The sequence below is a fragment of the Culex pipiens genome, chromosome 2 (assembly GCF_016801865.2).
Source record: "Culex pipiens pallens isolate TS chromosome 2, TS_CPP_V2, whole genome shotgun sequence".
Lineage (NCBI taxonomy): Eukaryota > Metazoa > Arthropoda > Insecta > Diptera > Culicidae > Culex > Culex pipiens.
Window position 1 is genome coordinate 96,775,335 of NC_068938.1, and position 20,029 is coordinate 96,795,363.

The window sequence follows — 20,029 nt, forward strand, 5'->3', positions numbered from 1 at the left end:
CTACCGCTTACGAGGCGGAAGCGTTACCACTGGGCTACGTGGCTCGGTCATCAAATAAACCTGGACATGCTAAAAATGCCAGTAAAAATGAACGATTTTTCGACAAAAAAATATTTGCAACATCCTCATCCGAAGTGAAACTTTTCCGAGCCCTTTGGATAATAAGCTGTATATTAGGGTGACAAAAAAATTAAATTTTGGAAAATCGTCAAAGATAAGCTACTGTGCCAATTTTAAAATTTTAACGGTTACTTATTTTTGCCTAAAGGATCAAGACAAGGGGTATCCCTGAGATCGATTTTTTATTGTCAAGATACCGATTTTGGGATCCTGAAAAATCGGCAAAACCAGATCAAATACAGACTTGTTTGAAAAAACCCAGCCGGGACCGTGGTGTAGGGGTAAGCGTGGTTGCCTCTCACCCAGTCGGCCTGGGTTTGATCCCAGAAGGTCCCGGTGGCAAATTTTGAGACGAGATTTGTCTGACCACGCCTTCCATCGGACGGGGAAGTAAATGTTGGCCCCGGACTAACCTAAAAAGGTTAGGCCGTTAGCTCAGTCCAGGTGTAGGAGTCGTCTCCCTGGGTCCTGCCTCTGTGGAGTCGCTGGTAGGCAGTTGGACTAACAATCCAAAGGTCGTCAGTTTAAATCCTGGGGTGGATGGAAGCTTAGGTGCAAAAAGAGGTTTGCAATTGCCTCAACAGTCAAGCCTTCGGACACCTAGTTTCGAGTAGGAATCTCGTAATCGAGAACGTCAAGGCAATGCTGTAGAGCGAATAATTTGATTTTTGATTTTGATTTTTTTTTTTTTTTTTAAACCTAGATCATCATTGAAAAATGTTTTGGTCACGCACTCTACAGGTGAGCTATTCTCTACTCAATTAACCATTTAATTGTTTATACAAATTTGGTGTCAAAATAGTAGGTATTTAGATGTGGACTACACCAAAAAAAAATGGAAGAAGCATAACTATTTTTATTGATTTTAAATCACTTTTTGTCTCTACAATTGACTTTCAGAACACTAATTCAATTATATTTCATTTTTACAAAAAAAAAACTATTTTTCAAATTTTATTTTGTGATTTTGGTGACATTAAGCGCTATCTTTAGTGATTTAAAAAATCTTCAAAAATGTCAACAAATTTTTTGCTTCATTTTCAAATGTAATGTGGGTAATTCTCTACCAACTCACACGAAATCGGAAAAAGTTGCCCCGACCCCTCTTCGATTTGCGTGAAATTTTGTCCTAAGGGGTAACTTTTGTCCCTGATCACGAATCCGAGGTCCGTTTTTTGATATCTCGTGACGGGAGGTGGTACGACCCCTTCCATTTTTGAACATGCGAAAAAAGAGGTGTTTTTTCAATAATTTGCAGCCTGAAATGGTGATGAGATAGAAATTTGGTGTCAAAGGGATTTTTATGTAAAATTAGACGCCCGATTTGATGGCGTACTCAGAATTCCGGAAAAACGTATTTTTCATCGAAAAAAACACTTAATTTTTTTTAATTCTCCCATTTTCCGTTACTTGACTGTAAAACAATTTGGAACATGTCATTGTAAGGGAAATTTAATGTACTTTTCAAATCTATATTGACCCAGAAGGGCAATTTTTTTCATTTAGAACAAAAATTTTCATTTTAAAATTCCATGTTTTTTTCTAACTTTACAGGGTGTTTTTTTTAGAGTGTAACAATGTTCTACAAAGTTGTAGAGCAGACAATTACAAAAAATTTAATATATAAACATAAGAGGTTTGCTTATAAACATCACGAGTTATCGCGATTTTACGAAAAAATTTTTTTGAAGAAGTTACTTTATGTGTTTTTCTTTGTTTCGTCGTCCGTGTCTGTCGCGGATGACGATGAACAGCCATGATCAACGACAACCAACATTTTCAAAACTTTTTTTTTCGTAAAATCGCGTTCTCGACAACAGAAAAAGAGTTTCCAATAACGGGCTTACGCAACGACGTGCCTTCCGAGGGGCGATGCTATGAGAACGGACTAAAACGATCTGTCCGATTCGCCGGGACACTCACCTCATATGGTTAATCAGGTGCTCCTTCCTGGTAAACGTCTTGTTGCACACGTTGCAGCAGTGCGGGTTGTCCCCGCTGTGCTGGCGCATGTGGTTGTTGAGGTGCTCCTTGCGCGTGAACGTCTTGTTGCAGTACTCGCATTTGTGCGGCGAATCTCCGGTGTGCAGCCTGTGTTTGATGGGAGTAGAAACGGATTCGAGAAAAAGAAGGAAACGACATTTTCCGTTAGAAATCGTTACTGATTAACGCCCAAAGAGACACGCACTTAACAAAAACCGGGAGAGAATTTTGGAATGTCGCGCTACCAGAGAGGGGTGTTTTTGTTTTAATTAATCAATCAAGCAAGTGAGGAGTACAGAGCGGGATGATTACGAAACAATAAAGGTTAACATATTCACTAAAAAGTATTGTAAATTAAACACAGCAAAACAAATTTCGAAAGCCATGATATCGAGTAACAAATTTGTGGTTTTACTGAATGAGAGAGAGAGAGAGAGGGAGAAGAGAAAAGCGATCGAACTTTGTATTTGTGGTAGTGAAACCGAATCGTGATGACGCGAGAGCAATAGATGGAAGAGACAGATTTTATAGTGATGATGTTAGCACGTGCTCGCGCTCACACACACAGAGGGAATGAAAACCTAATGACGTCATCGTTTCAATGCAATGCAATGAGAGAGAGCGAGATCCCGCTTAAGAGAGAAACATGAACGAGAATAGCACGCACACACGTGAAAATTTGCTGCATGGAATAAGCTCATGCTCGAATCGTGTAGGTGAAAATTTTGCATGTTTTAGTGTAGAAATGCAAAAAAATCATTAATTTTGAACAAATTTAATCTTTGATAATGATGACACAAATGGCAATAGCGAAGGACTCAAACTGATATTAATTCAATGTTAGAAAGAGAGAACAACAGTGTTTTTATGGTGTGAATGTATGATCGGGGAAATTAGGAACAATGCAAGTGTATTCGGGGAAAACGAGAAGAAAAAGTGACGTTTTCATTACACTGAAAAAGGACCCTCCTCTCACCTGATGTGATTCTTGAGGTGTTCTTTGCGGGTAAAGGACTTGTTACAGTACTCACACCGGTACGGAGACTCTCCGGTATGCAATCTGGAGAGTGGGACAGGCAACGAAAGAAAAAACACGAAATTAAGATTTGCAAACCGGGCGCTTCTCATATCTCTCTCATAAACCAATTTTAAAGCTTTCTGATTGGAAACAATTGAACCACAAATTTGCACTCGAATATCTTTTCAATTAGTCGATTTTTTAACAATACAGTCTAAAATTTTTCGAACTCAATACCAATATTTACACAACAAACTAAAAAAGTAAAGAATAGATTTCAACAAAACGGAAATAAAACAAACTAAAAACATAAAAATAAAACTAAAAAACTGGGGTTTTTCGTTTTCCCTCACCTGATGTGATTGGTTAAATGCTCTTTTCGGGTGAATTTCTTCCCACAGTACGTGCACTGATAGGGAGTTTCTCCGGTGTGCAATCTGTACAGATTTTGTATTTTTTAAACATGTTTTTTTTTGCATTTTTTATTTTTCCGAGAAAGTAGTGCAGTCGAAAGGGGAGAGAAAACGAGAAAAAGTTGAAAACGAAATAAAAACCAAAAAAATAATAATCATAATAAACGGTAACAAATTACAATTTACAGCATCTACTACAAAGGAAAAAGGAAAAAGTTACTAAAACTAAAAGGAAAGGGCGAGGGGAAACTTTATTTGTGGTGGCGGTATTTGTGTGTGTGTGTTTGTTCATTCATTCTAAATTCGTTTGCGTGTTTAAATCAACCGTGCAAAAAAACATATTTGTTCTGTAAAATTACATGAACAACACTTTTACAGCCAAGCTGCAGATAGGGCCGGCAAAAAATTACACATCACTTGTTGTAACTTTTCATTGTTTGGGTGTAGAAAATTACCATTTTAAAAAAAATAATATTTTTTTGCACAGTTGAAGTTAAACTAAATTATAAAAAAAAACCAATGCTACAGTCAAATTAAAGATGTAAAAGGTTCCCAAAATCGTTTAAGGACTTTTTCAAACTAATTTGAACCGACAATTTTCTGTAATTTGGTTTCTATAAAAGTTACATGTTTTAAGTGTCTAAATTTTACTTTTTTCAAACAAGTGAGGAAACATCTCCCAAGGTTCTAAAGTTTCAACCACCACGTCTAAAGGTAAGGGGGGAGACTATAGCAAATAGGACACTAGCAACAGTAGTAGAAATAGTACACAATCAACACGTAAGAGAACGTAAAATTGTCTTCTCACCTGACATGGTTCGTGAGGTGTTCTTTGCGAGCGAACTTCTTCGGGCAGTAGGTACAATGGTAGGGAGTCTCGCCAGTGTGTAATCTGGTTGGTAACGGGAAAAAGAAAGAGTAAGAGAAGAAAATCGCGCGGCGATTTTGGTTGGTTTTTGGCGCGAGATTAGAAGTTTGAATTTTAATTGGGAAAATTTATTGAAGATTGATCTAATTTGAGAGCTTTTTTTACAACTGAAGGATGAATTTTGATTTCGTGGAGCGATGGTGAATGATAAGATTTGTGTCGATGTTAGTGGGACAGACCAGTTGGAAGAGTTGGCGTGCTTGAAGGATATCGGAGCGAGGACACTGTGACAGATGGATAAACAGGAGGAGTGACATCTAGGGGGGCAAACTGAATGATTGCGTTGAAGCTTCGTTGATGGTACGTTTCATTGGAATATTAATTTATGTTTTACTAAATATTAAAATTAGCAATCTTGATTACAGTTAAATAAACTTGAATTTTGAAAGGTTGAAAATCACGTCTATATGCGTAAATTTACCTAAATTTATGGGCAAAAAAGTATATTTTATATAATTTTTAAAATAAAATTCAAAAGAAAGTGATGTAAATTTCCCCAGTTCTTGATGTAAAATTACATATTCTTTCTTTTGTTAAAATAAGGTTAAAATACTCAAAAAGAAGTAATGTTTTATTACCTCAAATTACCTCAAAAGTGGATTATAGTTGGGGGTCATCCATAAACCTCATGAACACTTAAAGGAGGTGGGGGGGGGGGCTTGGCGATTGTCCACGCTCCATACAAAAAAGATTTTTTTATGAACAATTGTCCGGGAGGGAAGGGGCGGGGAGTTCAAATTTTCATAAAAGTGTCCTCGTGGTTTATGGATGGTCCCTTGTTTATTTTTAAATAATGTTACTTTTGGAAATATTTGTTTTTTTTTTAATGAACACGTTGGATTCATCTTTTTTTTCATTTTTTGGTTGGGTTGTGATTTTACCACAGTTTGAAATGAAAAGTGACTTTACACCAGAAAAGTGGAAAATTACACATTTTCAGAGGTGAAATTTTCTAACATAAAAGACGCTTTATTCAATTACTTATTTATTTATTTTTGTGTGGAAGAGGAAAATATTCGGAAAATATCATATTTTTCAAAAACATTTTCATAAGTCGCAATATAGGTATCAATCAAACAAAGCAAAATTTCGAATGCATTTTGAATTTTTCAAGTGTTTTTTATAAAAAATTAAATTTTTCGCAAATTACTATTTTTTATACATGCAATATGAAAGCGAAATTTGAGTATTTTATTCAAAAACGGTATTTTATGAAAATTTTAGTATTTTACAAAAAAAAAATCATATGTAGTGAAAATGCATACACAATTCGCTTCGTTTGATACCCATATTGCGTTTTATGAAGATCAGAGCATTAAAATAAATGTGTTAAAATTTAACCTGATTTGGTTGGATTTGGTAAATTTTAGAAATATATTAAAAACATTATCGCCGATAGAATCATTGAAATAACGATAACGATAGATTATCGCGGGTTATTTCATATCAACTTTGAACAAAGATATTGAATTAGGTCCAAAATAGATCCATCTACCCTATTTGAAATTGACAGTTAGAGCAAATGGAATTTTTTGTTAAAAATTTCAATTTTTTTTTCTTTCATTTATCAGACTCGAAGCTCCGGAAAATTGGTCTGATTCGTGATCCACATTTTAATAAAAATTTACAAGGAGAATTGTTCTGTATATAATCGTACATACGATATTTCTCTTCAACGATAATGGAAACCTTTCTTACATATATTACAATATGAAAAACAAGAAAAGCCAAAAAAGAACTAAGCAAAATAATCAATCAAAAGCTTGGAAAAAATACTTGTTTATAATACATTAAAAAAACAAAAGTACCAACAACTAAATCCAAACTAACAAAACAAATCAACCAGTTAGGAAAGTAAGATACGAATTAAGGAGGTATTAGACTTTGACAAACAAACAACAAAACACGCACTTTTTGACAGTTTGTCTGAATTTGTTTGCGAAACCGTCAGCAGTCAAACACGAAAAAGGGCGAGTTTGTTTGTCATAGTCTAATACCTCCTTCAGGAAAGTGTGTAAGTTTGTTAGTAAGAAGGAAACGAAACAGTGTTCTTGAAAATAGCAAAATTTTTGAAATGTCAAAAAGGGGGGGATGAAAAAAAGTGCTCTTGTGACTTTCGGAGGGGGATGATTCGGACGCGTTTTTGATTTGATCTGTGTCAACTTTTTCGGCTCTCTCACCTGACATGGTTCGTTAAATGCTCTTTGCGCATAAATTTCTTCTCGCAATAGGTGCAATGATAGGGCGTCTCGCCAGTGTGCAGCCTGTGTGTTGAAGAAGGGGTGGAATGGTTTGGTTTTGGTTTAGTAGAGAAACAGTACGACATTTTTGATATTTATTTTATGATGATTTTTGGAGGGTGGATATTTTGAGGGGGAGTGACAGATGGCTTGGGAGACAGATGCAGGGAAGGGGAAGAACGAACATAACATTTTTGAGGGTTTTGGGATTGAAAGGAACTTAAATTTTGTAATGAACCCGGCTTTTTGATAATTGTTTACAGAAAATTGTGATCGATTCCTTGGGAAATCATTTCGCTTCGCTGCTGGAGCTAATTTTTAAAAACATTCAAAAGTTTCAAAACTTTAAGTTGGTTGGCGTTGTGAAGGGAAATGCCTTAAAAACTAGGTGTTTTTTTTTGTTTGTTTTGGTTAACAATGCATAACAACACATCATCCTCACCTGGTGTGATTCGTCAAATGCTCTTTTCTGGTAAACTTCTTCTGGCAATACGAGCACTGATAGGGAGTCTCGCCCGTGTGCAATCTGAATCAGAAAGAGAGGCGGGAAAGAGAGAGAGAGAGCGTGGCAAGCAAAACAGAAGAGAGAAAGAGAGAGAGAATGACAACAACATTTTTAGAAGCTTGGAATCAACAACAAAAATGGTCAAATTTAACGGATAATGTGTTGTGAATGAAGTGGATTTGGGAAATTTCATCGAATTTGATCTTGAATTTTGTTTGATTTTCAGGAGAATGCTTTAGCAAAAAATAAGTCCCCGGTTCGGAATGTTTTCAATCTTTAAAAAAGTTTGTACTTCAAAAAAATCGACATCTGCAACTTGTGAACAATCATGCTGAGAAACGATACCACAGACAAACGAACGCAAATTTTAGTTTAAGTGCTGCCACCTTGTGAGCAATTTTGCAACTAGCCCAACTGTCAAACGTCTGTGACTCTCACTGTCCAAAGTAAGAGAACAATCGAGAGAGCCCGTAACCGCCGGGGTCTTACTTCCTGCCAAGCTTCGCGGACGTCAAGTCCGCGCTCCAAACTCGCAGCGTTCAAAATGGCCGCCAGCTGTCACATTTTTCTTTGTAAACAACATGGAACGAGGACGAGGTTAATGGGGAGTGAGGCGCGGTGGTGAAGTTTTTTAGAGGGCGGGAGGTGAATTGGGTGACAGGGGGACACGATTCTCACCTGACGTGGTTCGTGAGGTGTTCTTTTCTGGTGAACTTCTTTTCGCAAAAGTTACACTGGTAAGGAGTTTCCCCGGTGTGCAGTCTGCGTTCAGGAGCGCGCGAGAATCAGGTGGGAAGTTTTGGTGTGGTTGGTTATGAAAAAGAAAATTCAACACAGTTAGCGATCTGCCCTTTTAAGGGGTCTTTCACATCCAAGAACTAGATCTCTCACTTTTGAGAGTTTAAAAACATAGAAAAACATCGAAAAATCGAGGGTGACTTGGGAATCTAGTAGTGAGGTGCCAAGAGGTCTTAACTAAAACTTCAACTCTAGCGAGTGTGGCTAGGCCTCACCTGAGATGGTTCGTGAGATGTTCTTTGCGAGTGAACTTCTTGGAACAGTACGTACACTGGTACGGCGTCTCGCCGGTGTGTAATCTACGGGCGGGAATAGGCAGGAAGAGGAGTTTTAGAGACCTTCGAATGGTTCTTTTTTCCAGCGCTGTGAGGATGATGGATCGTATGCGAGGGGGGTGTTCGATGATGAGATTAAGCGTTGAATTTAAAAGCAACGCTCAAATTTCAGAAGTAACTCGATTCAATTTTCAACAATTTTCAAAAATGCTGGGAATAGGAAAATGAGAGGGGAAGGGAGTAGGTGCCGTACAACTAAACCCGGGCAGACGGTAATAACATAATTCATGCCATTTCAATAACAAATACTGTTAAAATAACAAAATGTGTTATGGAATATTCTAGCAAAATCCATTTTTGCATAAGAGTTTAATAACAGTTTATGTTATCATAACAAAATTTGGTCTGATATTGGTTGAAAACCAAAACAACTTGGGAATAACAAGTTTTGTTATGGAAAAATAACTCCAACTGTTATTAGGATGGTCGGATTAGTTGTTAAAATAACAAAAAAGAATAACAAAGATTTGTTCGAAGAATAACTCAAAATGTTATTAGTCTGTTATTACAATAACAATCCAATAACAAAAAAAATCATAACGGCCAATAACAAAACATGTTATAAATAACATATTATTGGCCTAGTATTTTCAAACATCAAAAAATGTTATTCCCACGTTATTTCCGTCTGCTCGGGAACAACGAACAGTAGATTGTATGGTAAGCAAAAGATATATCACCTGATGTGGTTCGTGAGATGTTCTTTGCGAGCAAACTTCTTCGTACAGTAAGTGCAATGGTACGGCGTTTCACCGGTGTGTAATCTGGAAGATTCGCCGAGATTGGAGGTCACGGAAAGCAGAATTTTGTATCCGATTAGAAGCTGATTAAGTCTCTCTCTCAAAATTTCACGGTACAACGAAACGAGGGGGGGTTTGGCAGGCAGATGACAACGAGCAGAACGTGTTAGTAGGACGAGGATGATGTGTGTGTGTTTTAAGTGCAGGTGAGGTATGATATGTGAGGTCTAACCGGCCACTTTTGCCACCAGATGTCACTTTTAGGGGAGAGACATCTGGTGGTTTGTTCCAAAACTACAAATTTACAACAGAGTGGCTACATTTTGAATACTTTTTACTACCACCATTACAGCTTGAACAGTCCCACATGAACAGGAACAAATTTTGATCACACCAATCAGTACACTAAAGTTACAAATCTGTTCATCTGTGACCATAAAATGAATAGTTACTTTAACTGTGTCCAATTTTTGTTACATGATTTCAGTAGATCACCCAATGGTTCGGCGATGGCCAAAACACTCGCATGAACCTCTCGCGATGGTGAATTTTACCACCACTGCAAAGTGAGCTAAATTTTGACATTGAGCGATCTACCCGAGCCAGATTTCAAAGGATTCGAACCAAAGATTAAGGAATTCAGAAAAATTAAAGGGATAAAACTGATTTTTTAGAATGATTGATGTACGAGAAACGAAAGGAGGAGCGGGTTACACGCTTGGATGGACAGGGAACGCTTCTAGGTCGGACTAGTCGGAAGCCTCTCACCTGGTGTGATTGGTTAAATGCTCTTTACGCGTAAACTTCTTCTGGCAGTACGTACATTGAAAGGGAGTTTCTCCGGTATGCAATCTGTTTACGGATTATACGGTATAGATAGAGATAGAGATAGACGGGTCGAGAAGATCGGTACAGTTTTGGACACAGGGACACGGTGGGGAACGCGTCGCAGCGGGTCAACAACCTTTGAGGTTAGAATTTTGTACTAAAACACGCCATGCGTCCCAAAACATGCCAATTGGGGGTTGTTGACCTGCGACGACCAGTTCAGAGCGGGGTGGTATTCTACCCAAACAAATCTACTAAAATGAACGCCACTACTGGGATCACACACTACGGACAAACTACGGAATACAGAGTTAAAGAATCTCGCTAATTTCTGCGTCGGCGTCTGTTTTTTAGTACACGTTCTATGTTTTAGTCTGGGTTGCGTTTACGTTAGCCCGAAACCAATACAGGGGAGAGGTAGTAATTTTGCGAAGCAGGTCACCCCGCACGTAAGGTCCAAACCAATTCTTGTGTCTGATTGTTTTGCTTGTTTGTGGGGAGGGGGAAATTTTGACAACTCGGTGGTGGTTCTTGTCTTGGCTATTGCACGGTTCGAGGCTGTACTAAAAAAACTCTATTTGATGGCAACAATGGCGCGTGATGATGGTGATTGGTGATTTGAACGGGACGGGACTTCAGGGTTGTGGGAAGACACAGAGACAAGGACAAAGCGTTGGTTGGCACCTCACCTGACGTGGTTTTTCAAGTGTTCTTTTCGCATAAATTTCTTCTCACAATAGGTGCAATGATAGGGGGTCTCTCCAGTGTGCAATCTGTTGAGTAAGATACATTGTTTGTACAGAGACCTAGAGAGAGAGAGGGAGGGAGAAGAGACCCGAAACCGCTCCACACTAAACTTCAACCCCACAAAAGACTACAACCAAGGGGTAGGACGTCAATTCCGTACAGAAAATTCCCAGAAACCTTTGGACACAAAATTTTGACATTCACGGACGGGACGAGGGGGGCGCTTTTGCTCACGTGCTCTCACCTTGTGTGGTTGGTTAAATGCTCTTTTCGCGTGAATTTTTTGTCACAGTACGTGCACTGGTAAGGGGTCTCTCCGGTGTGCAATCTGTCAAAATGGGATCATAAAGTTAGGAACCGGTACGGAGGGGCAGAGTAGGAGAAGGAAAGCCACTCTCCGAGAAACGAAAACTTTCGGGAGGGATTGCCAACTTTCAAGATTCCCAGTTACAATTCGAATTTTGAAATTGTACTCAATTATATCCAGCAGGTTCAGTACAAAACAAAAGTAGGAGAATGAAAAACGATACGAAATTTAAAATTCAAACTGACCGTTAAACCAGTCAATTTCCAAACAGATTAGGGTGTTACGTCTGTTTGTCTGTGAACTTTTTTTGGGAAGGACCTCGATCCTAAACAATCCCTCCCGAAGGTTTTCTGTTCGCGGGAAGCGGAAGGAGCATTCCCGGAATCCCACTTCCGAGTCTTCCTTGTGTGTTTTTTCAAAAATCAGTTAAATTTAAATTTTAACAAAAAGCCGGGTTGGAAACTAGGATTCCGGGAAATGTCACAGAATCAAAGAGGAATGAAAAGGGAAACTTTGAGGGGAGAAATTAGGAGATATTCGGTTCGGTTTCCGCTCACCTGACATGATTCGTTAAATGCTCTTTTCGCGTGAACTTTTTCTCGCAATAGGTACACTGATAGGGGGTCTCGCCGGTGTGTAGTCTGTAGGTTCGAGTTGAATATTTCAAGGGACGGAGACGGGGGGAAAAGAATAAAGAATACGATTGGTTAATGTCCGGAGATTGGGGACATCACGAAGTTTGATGCGGGGTAAAATAAGCACTTTTATTCAGGTGAACACAAGGTGTTATTGGATGGGTTCGAATTTTGGCGCGTCACTTTGTTTTGCTTCAATTTGATAGTTGGAAGTGTGAAAATGTGGTGCCTTTCCATTTGGGGTTTAGGGTGGTTCCGATTGGTTATCAGAAGTGATGGAAGTGATTCAAAACTTAAAATATTTAAACATAACTTTTCCGATCTTGTAAAATGACGAATTGTTTATTGGAATATTCTGATTATTTTTATAAAAATCGAAATAGGTGTATTAAAAATGCATAAAGTTTTGTTTGGAATTTCTTGATTTAATAAAAAAAGAAATCAAAAACTTTGCGCTACGATATTGGGTGTAATTTTGGAATGTTGAATATCAACTAATTTTCGATGTAATTTTACCTCAATTTATGTAAAATATATAAAAAAACACACATAAAAACATGTTAATTGAAACATTTACACTTAAAATGAAGTAAATTTACACATAATAAATATGTACATTTACATATAAATACTAGTAATTTTACACATTTACACTTAAAATGAAGTAAATTTACACTTAACAAATATGTACGTTTACATATAAATACTTGTAATTTACACATTTACACTTAAAAAGATGTAAATTTTATATAAAATCTGTCAACTTCCTAGATGGGATTTTTTACGCTGTGGCTCTGCACAGAAAACAAAGTGAAATTTTTGAAAGCTGACATTAATTTTTATTTAAAAAAAATATATATTTTTAACCTTTTTATATAATTTTTCCTCAATTTATTTGGAAAGGGTTAAAATAAATTTACACATTTTAAGAGGTAATATTTTTAATCAGCAATGTGATTAATAAATAGAGAATTTATAATTCGGGCAGAACATTTTGGCTGTAATTTTGATTGTGGTTGTGTTGCGATTATTTTATTGATGCAAAGATGAAAAATTACAATTTTGGGTGGTGTGGCTTAGAAATTAATTAATATTATTAAGGCCGTTGCAAATATTTTTCAAAATTTATGTTATTTTATCTCAGAATATGTGTAATATTACACATTTTTAATAATATGGGGTTTCCACTGTAATTAATGTAATATTACATCATACAAGGGGTTATATGAAGCCTATCAATTTTACACCTTCTAAATTTACCCAATTTAATACTGCGTGTAAGATTTTTAAAAGTTGTCTTTGTGGAATCCACACAATTTTAAATTATTTTTTTGATAAAATTAATGAAACGCCAACAATAAAGATTAATTACAACAAAATTTTAGCATTATTTGGAGTAATCTGAATTTTTTACATACCAATTATAGTAGTTCAATCTAAATTTCAGTAAGAAATTTAAAAATCACGAAGCAACGTCACAGTGAATGATTTTTTGCTATCTATTTAAGTCTGCTTGTCTGTGGTTAATATTCCAAATGAATGAACCTTGTTTCAAATTGCAAGCATCAACCCGTTTTGTCTCTTTTCAAGTTTCAATATCAAATTATGTTAACTTTTGCAGAGTAAAAAAATGTGTTACCTCTTTTATGATGTAATATTACCTCGATTTAGACCGAAAAAGTGGAATTACAATAGAAACGTGATAAACTTACGAATTTTCAGATGAAAAATGACACATTTTTTCGGACTTAAAAGATGTACCCATTCCCAGATTAAAATTACCTTGATTTTATTTACTGTGTGCCTATAAATATTTTTCCGTAATTTTGAAAAGCACAATAGTTTATTAAAAACATTACAAGGTTAAATAAAAGGATTAATCTGGAAAGATATAATTTGTTACAAGTAAATTTACCTGATCTGTATGTAATTTCACCTCAATTTATGAGGATAAAATAAAATTACATGGAAATAGATGTAAATTTACTCATCTGGACAATGGAAAAGTTGAATATTTTCAGACAAAATTGCATTTTTAAAAGCATTTTTTTCTGAATTCCCAAAGGTAAAATAACTATTATTTAAAAAATATGCATTGACAACTATTTTTTAAGTAAATCGATTCTTTTTTTTTTTTTTTTTTTTTTTTTTTTTTTGGGAGGATGATCCAGCCGCACATCGTTGATGTCGAAACCTCTAAACTGGGCCCTCGTCCTGTCACGTCCGTCAGTAGTCTTGTCGTACATTACAACTAGAATCAGATCTGCCAATGAATTAGTACACTTCGACCAAATAAACACTGACGCTGTATGGATCTGACTCTAGAATAAATGCACAGTTGTGTGTTATTTATAAGTCCAAAATGTTCAATTATTCATATAAGTCCAAATATTAATTTGCGGATAACTACCTAACTTGAATTGAATACAAGATTTAAAGCAACCTATCCGAAAGCTACTCTTATCTCAAATCCCCGACATTTTAATTATTAACCAAAAAAAAAAACGTTTCTTTTAAAACCTGTCTGGCTTCTTTTAAAAAACAAAAAAAAATAACAGTTGATATTTTACAAGTCGTGAAATGAAAAAGAGACGACCATTTGTTCGTCAGAATTCCAGTAGATCCTCGATTCGCAACAATGGTCGATACAATCATAATCCGACAACCGTTAGTTCAACAGATCAACGAATTTAGTCCGATATCATTTCACTATTGATTGATCCAGACTCTATGGAAATTTTGACAAATCAGAATGGTTTTTATGCTAGTTGAATGAAAATCACCGATTCTGATAGAATTACTAAATTCACTGTTACTAATTTTGTCCCTAAATAACTAAAGGCAAAGTATAAAAAGTTGATATTTATAGTTAAAATCCTAAATTCTACAAACACTATTTTTTTAAACCCGCATCCTAACCTGACACCCACATTAAGATAGGGAAAAATCACATATGTAGCGGTTCATTGTACAAATGTGATATTTCCACTATCAGAGAACCTCCTTGTCTCGATGACAGCTTACCGGCCATCGATTAAGCCCTGAGACTACGCCAAAGTGGGTTCTCGCAGCATGAAGTGGTGTCCATGTGTAAAAATGGAAGCTTCAGCAATATACTGAACACTTCGATTTTAATTCCACATCGAATCAAATCATACTCTTTGCCAAACAAGCATCAAACCTATGACACTCATTATGACAAAGCCCAGGGTATTTTTTAAGTAAATCGATTCTGAACCCTTTTCGGAACCACCCCAATTCCCATTTAACTGAGTCCTGCAGAAAAGGCGAGAGCTGCGTACAGAGTTTAAGTTTGAGAGTTAGTGTTTTTCCAAGTATCAAATTTTGTTGACGACGATTTTTTGGTCCAAACAGATGCGAATGCTTTTTTTTTTTTTGGTAATAGGGAAGATCAGTGGGGAAGATGAATTAAACATCGAATGAAGTCACAATTAGCGAAATGAGCTGGGCATGAGTTTGGGAGACGGAACAACGCTCTCACCTTATGTGATACGTTAAACGCTCTTTTCTGGTAAATTTCTTATCACAATATGTGCACCGATAGGGGGTCTCTCCGGTGTGTATTCTGCAGGGGGGTGGAATCGAGACGGAGCGAGGGACAGGCGGGGGAGAGATATCGAAAAGATAGACGGAGAGAGAGAGAGAGGGTGAGAATGTTGTTTTTGTTTCTTGAACAAAGGTGAAACGGTTGGCTCTTTTTTTATTTTTTGCTTTCGATTAGTTTAAAAATCTAAATTTTTGAGAATGTACTGTACATTGCTTTCGCCTTAGCTCGACCAACAAGGACCGCTGAAAAGTGCACCAAATTCTCACCGAAAGCCAACTTTTTAACAGGAATTTACTTAAATTTACAAGTGTAACAGTAAAGGGTTAGAGAGATGTCCTCACCTGATATGGTTCGTGAGATGTTCTTTGCGAGCAAACTTCTTCGAACAGTAAGTGCAATGGTACGGGGTTTCACCGGTGTGTAATCTACAAGCACGATTTTAGTAGTATCGATTAGAACCTGTTCTTAACACTGATCGCATAAATTCGGGTTTGTTTCGTGTGTGCAATAGAGACTTTAAATTTTTAATCGGGTTGGCGGCTAAAAGCGCTCTTTTCGTTTTTCTTTCTTTTCGGAAATTCGCTTCGCAGAATGATTGTTCACATTTCTATCATTTGTTTGTGATGATTTTTGGAGAAGGAATAGTAAAGATTCCTCCCGAAAAAATGACAACCAGCCAAAATTAAAAGGCCAAAATAATTTTTAAAAATATGTGTGTGCAAACATGTAAAATTTTCCAATTATCAAAAAACACGGGTCGCAATAGCTTAAAATTGCCAATTTCTTTCTCCATTTTTTGCTAAGTGTGTGTGTGTACTTTTTTCTCATTTTATGTTTTCTCAAAGAGAGTACACAAATGCAATTTCGATCAAGTTTAGCTTTTTATGTTTGTTTGTTTGTTTCGTTCATGGGCAGGGGAAAAAAGAGAGGAAGGAAAGCAAATCAAACGCTCACCTTGTGTGAATCGTTAAACGCTCTCTTCTACTGAATTTCTTCTCGCAATATGTGCACTGATAGGGAGTCTCTCCAGTGTGCAATCTGTTGAAGAAAGAGAGATAGAGAGATAGAGAGAGAGAGACAAGATGTTGTTATGGTCGTGTGGGGACGCTTTACTTTTTCATATTTTTTTAGTGTGAGTTGTTTTACTTCTTCTTCCAGACATTACACCGAGTTATATGTATGTATAAGTGCGCGTCTCTACTTGTTCTTGCTCAATTTTGATCTTTACTTTTACGCAATGTGAGGAATTGCAATTTTGCGCGCGTTCTCTCAGAACAAACGAGGAAAAAAACAAAATAAAGAAGAAGTTTAACACGGTGCCTTGCGCGACTCTCTCTCACAATCGGAAGCGAAATTGAAATTTCCAAAATGTTACGTTTTGTTACGGTTCCAAAAAGAGTAGGGATTCATTTGGATAACGATAGGCCGAAACGTGCGAAAATCGGGCAATTTGCCCTTTTCAATGATTTAAATTTTGACAAAATAAACAACCAAATCTCTCTCTTCAAGTCCCCCACGCCAACAATCATTCTTCATGTTCTGCGAATTTTGACTTTTTTAGCATTGTGGAAATTGCAACTGACCAACCAAAATTGTTAGCCTCGTCCGAAAATTGTTTTGCACATACACACACAACAAAACCCGCGCACACACACACGCACGAAAAAACTCCGCAGGTTCGCCTCCTCACAGAAAACTTTTAAAATTTTGAGGTTAGAATTCCGTTTAACTTAATCAGCTAACCAACCGCTCACCTGACATGGTTCGTTAAATGCTCTTTGCGGGTAAATTTTTTCTCACAATAGGTACAGTGATAGGGCGTCTCACCGGTGTGCAATCTGTTTTAGGGGAGGAGAAACGGGTTTAAGAAATGGGAACTACTTTTAATTTGTTTGCCTGGTTACTGGAACAAGTGTTTCTTTAGGGAAAAGATGTAGTTTTGCCTAACAGAAAGAGGAGAGGTTTGCTCGCAAAATTGATTTGAGGGAGAGGTGGAAAAGAACCATTGGACCAAGCTTTAGGGTGACCACATTTGGCTTGTGTGAAAAATATGTTCAATTGTTTCTAACCTTGTTAATATTTCAAACATTTTACAATTTTGTTGAATATTTTTCTTTAATTAACAGTTATAATTAACTATGCAATGCCTTAACCTTACTGATGTTTGATTTTATTTCCAGCATTGCACCCAAACTTGAGCAGCCAAATCCTCTAAAAAAATTGCAGCTGGTTTTGTTTTGAGTGTAGTTTTGATTATTTCCTTGGCTTGTTTTTCGTTTTGGGGTTTCAATCTGCAAACTACGACCTTGTACCTTTTTGTCGAAAAGTTATTTAATTTTTCTTCTTCCCTAGCACATTCAGAACAGTATTGCTGTTTGAACACTCGTGTTCAAATCCAATTCAACGAATCATCGTTGCGGTAAACTTCACTCAGTTGGCCTGGCCGCTTTAACGTTTGTGATGTTTCAACGTAATTTATTGCATTGGGATGCTAGGCGTTAAAAGCCTAAGACATTTTCCAGGATGCCCTCGAAAGACTGGCAGCGATAGGGTTAGATTAGATTACATCAGATTGAAAATTATTTAATTTTTAATTTGAAATTGAAAAATTATGGAGCAAATTTTTGAGAGATAAAACGGAGTTTAGCTTTTTAGGTTGTTGCTTTTGTTTTAAAGGTGACTTTAACCGAAAAAGGGTAATTCATCACCGAAGATTTCTGAGCATTATCAAATTACTGACTGTTGGAAAACTATACCGTAAATATACTAAGCCATTGAAAAAAGTTCGAAAACTTCCTAAAGCTAAAAAAATAGTAGTTTATGCAACAAGTTGCAAAAAGAGGATTTTTTCTGCACGAGTTAAATACGAAAATAAATAAATAAAAATAAATACGAAGAGTGCTGAAAATATCAAGTTTTGCATCGAGTTCCATACAACATTTTTTGCAATTCCTAAAAACACACACTGAGAGAAATTTTATGTCAAATTTTCATGTATTTTGTCAATAAATCGTTTAAATCAAAAAAAATGTTGAAAAGTGTTACTTTTCGAAACAAGTGCTGAAAAGTTCAATTTTTCAGCACCCATTTGAGTGCTGAAAAGTAGAACTTTTCAGCATTTATTTTGAAAAGTGTTGCTATTCGATTCTGTTATTTTTGGTACAGAAAAGTAGGCTATTTCGTCGTTCAAAAATGACAGGAAAAGTAAGTAGTTTCACGACGGAATTGCAAAAAAACTATTTGTGCTCTCAAAGAGCGATAGATGGTTTTGGTTATGGTTAATATATGAAAATCTGTGTCTTGAGCAGGGATGGAATAATCGCAAAAAAAATCAATTTCGCTTGCGAACATTCTTCACCCGCGAAAGAGAGAGGAGGCAAATCACGCAAAAGAAAATCGCTCCTGAACTTCTCCAAAAAATCAATCTGTTGATGATTTTTTTGTGAATTTCCTTGTTAGCACCACTTAAAATTATTTATTTCGCTTTGTTTACACTCATTGCCCATCTACAAAAAGTGACAGTTCATTTTTCGACTTTACACATGCAAGTGTAGTAGTGAAAAAGATGTTCCGCCGAATAATCAAGATGATTTTTAGATTCCCTTTACCGATCTTTCGTGCGCGAGAGAGGAGAGCCATGCTCTCTTCGGATTTTTTCTCTTGATGAACGTCCAAAGATTTTCTTTTGATGATGATTATTCCATCGCTGATCTTGAGATGTGATGTTCTGATCAATTTCCTACCTTCCGTAAAGTTGTAGTTTATAATTAGGACAATTCAGAAAAAAATATTGCACTCTAAAAATATATAAATTAAAAAAATAAATATCTCTAAAAATAAATACACGTTTGTTTTTTTCCCACAAAATGCTATATTCATCAATAACGTATTTTTTTAAATTTTTATGATTTTTTATATATTTTAGGGGACTTAAAGGCATTTTTTGAGCCATAGAGCATGATGGTGCAAAATTTGGTACCAGGATTTTTTATTAAAAAAAAATAATTTGTGAAAAATATCTAAAATGCGATATTTTGTTTATTTTACCTTGGATTTGTTAAGAACTTTGTGAAGTAAAAGTTCCTGAATAATGATTTTGAAAAGCTGGCAAAATGTGTCTCTGAGACTAGGAAAGTCGATCAAGTTTCTGAGCCTCATAAAGAATTCGAATCGATGATAATTAGTATTTCCAAGAATCAACTTATGAGGCTGTAATTTTCAAATGATGATATCTCAAAAACGATAATTTTGATTATCAATGAAAAAAAAATTAATAATTAACAAATTTTATAAATGAAAGTTTTGTCTAAAATATGAAATGAGGAAAATGATCTATTTGTAGACATTTTTAAAAGTTATGCTTGATTATAAAATTTTGAAATTGTTTTATATTGAAAAGTTCAGAAAGCTTCACAAAATTTTCATTAATTAACATTCAAATTCGAACCAATAGTTTCCGCGTTATCATCAGTGTTAAAAAAAATCAAATAAAACCTTCTGAAAATTAAAAAAAAAGTAGGTAAATGATGGGAAAAAAAATATTAGGCTAGTTTTGGAAAATTTGATATTTGGGTGATCAGGCCTTAAAGGTTTAAAAAAACTTTCATTTAACAATTTAAAAAGGTTTGTTCAAGCAAACATTTATTTTTGAAAAATGCTGACTTTCAGCGAGAGAAAAATATTGACATTCACGAATTAAAAAAAAAAACAATTCTTTTCTGGAAGTTACAATTCAGAAAAATCTTCCAATAATTCAAATTTGGATTGTCAAAACACTGTAAAAATCAAATTAAATTACAAATTGGTAATAATTTCAAGAAAGGGTTCAAGAAACATTCAGAGTGTTGTGAGGACTAAGATGTAC

At 35.9% G+C, this 20,029-nt stretch overlaps 1 protein-coding gene across 50 annotated transcripts in view; it reads right to left on the minus strand.

The window, feature by feature from the left end:
* LOC120416594 (zinc finger protein 420) overlaps positions 1-20,029 on the minus strand; it is a 57,747-nt gene that overhangs the window by 15,481 nt on the left and 22,237 nt on the right. For 17 of the 50 annotated variants that reach the window (XM_052708680.1, XM_039578382.2, XM_039578379.2 and 14 more), the window contains 17 exons: positions 16,920-17,003; positions 16,120-16,203; positions 15,507-15,590; positions 15,100-15,183; positions 11,520-11,603; positions 10,900-10,983; positions 10,598-10,681; positions 9,849-9,932; positions 9,021-9,104; positions 8,221-8,304; positions 7,886-7,969; positions 7,145-7,228; positions 6,643-6,726; positions 4,343-4,426; positions 3,475-3,558; positions 3,080-3,163; positions 2,044-2,211 (listed from right to left, as the gene is read on the minus strand). In XM_052708680.1, coding sequence (XP_052564640.1) covers positions 2,044-2,211; positions 3,080-3,163; positions 3,475-3,558; positions 4,343-4,426; positions 6,643-6,726; positions 7,145-7,228; positions 7,886-7,969; positions 8,221-8,304; positions 9,021-9,104; positions 9,849-9,932; positions 10,598-10,681; positions 10,900-10,983; positions 11,520-11,603; positions 15,100-15,183; positions 15,507-15,590; positions 16,120-16,203; positions 16,920-17,003 — 1,512 coding nt within the window. The remainder of the gene's footprint in view (positions 1-2,043; positions 2,212-3,079; positions 3,164-3,474; positions 3,559-4,342; positions 4,427-6,642; positions 6,727-7,144; positions 7,229-7,885; positions 7,970-8,220; positions 8,305-9,020; positions 9,105-9,848; positions 9,933-10,597; positions 10,682-10,899; positions 10,984-11,519; positions 11,604-15,099; positions 15,184-15,506; positions 15,591-16,119; positions 16,204-16,919; positions 17,004-20,029) is intronic. The other 33 variants (XM_039578374.2, XM_039578372.2, XM_039578347.2 and 30 more) reach the window with 29 other exon arrangements.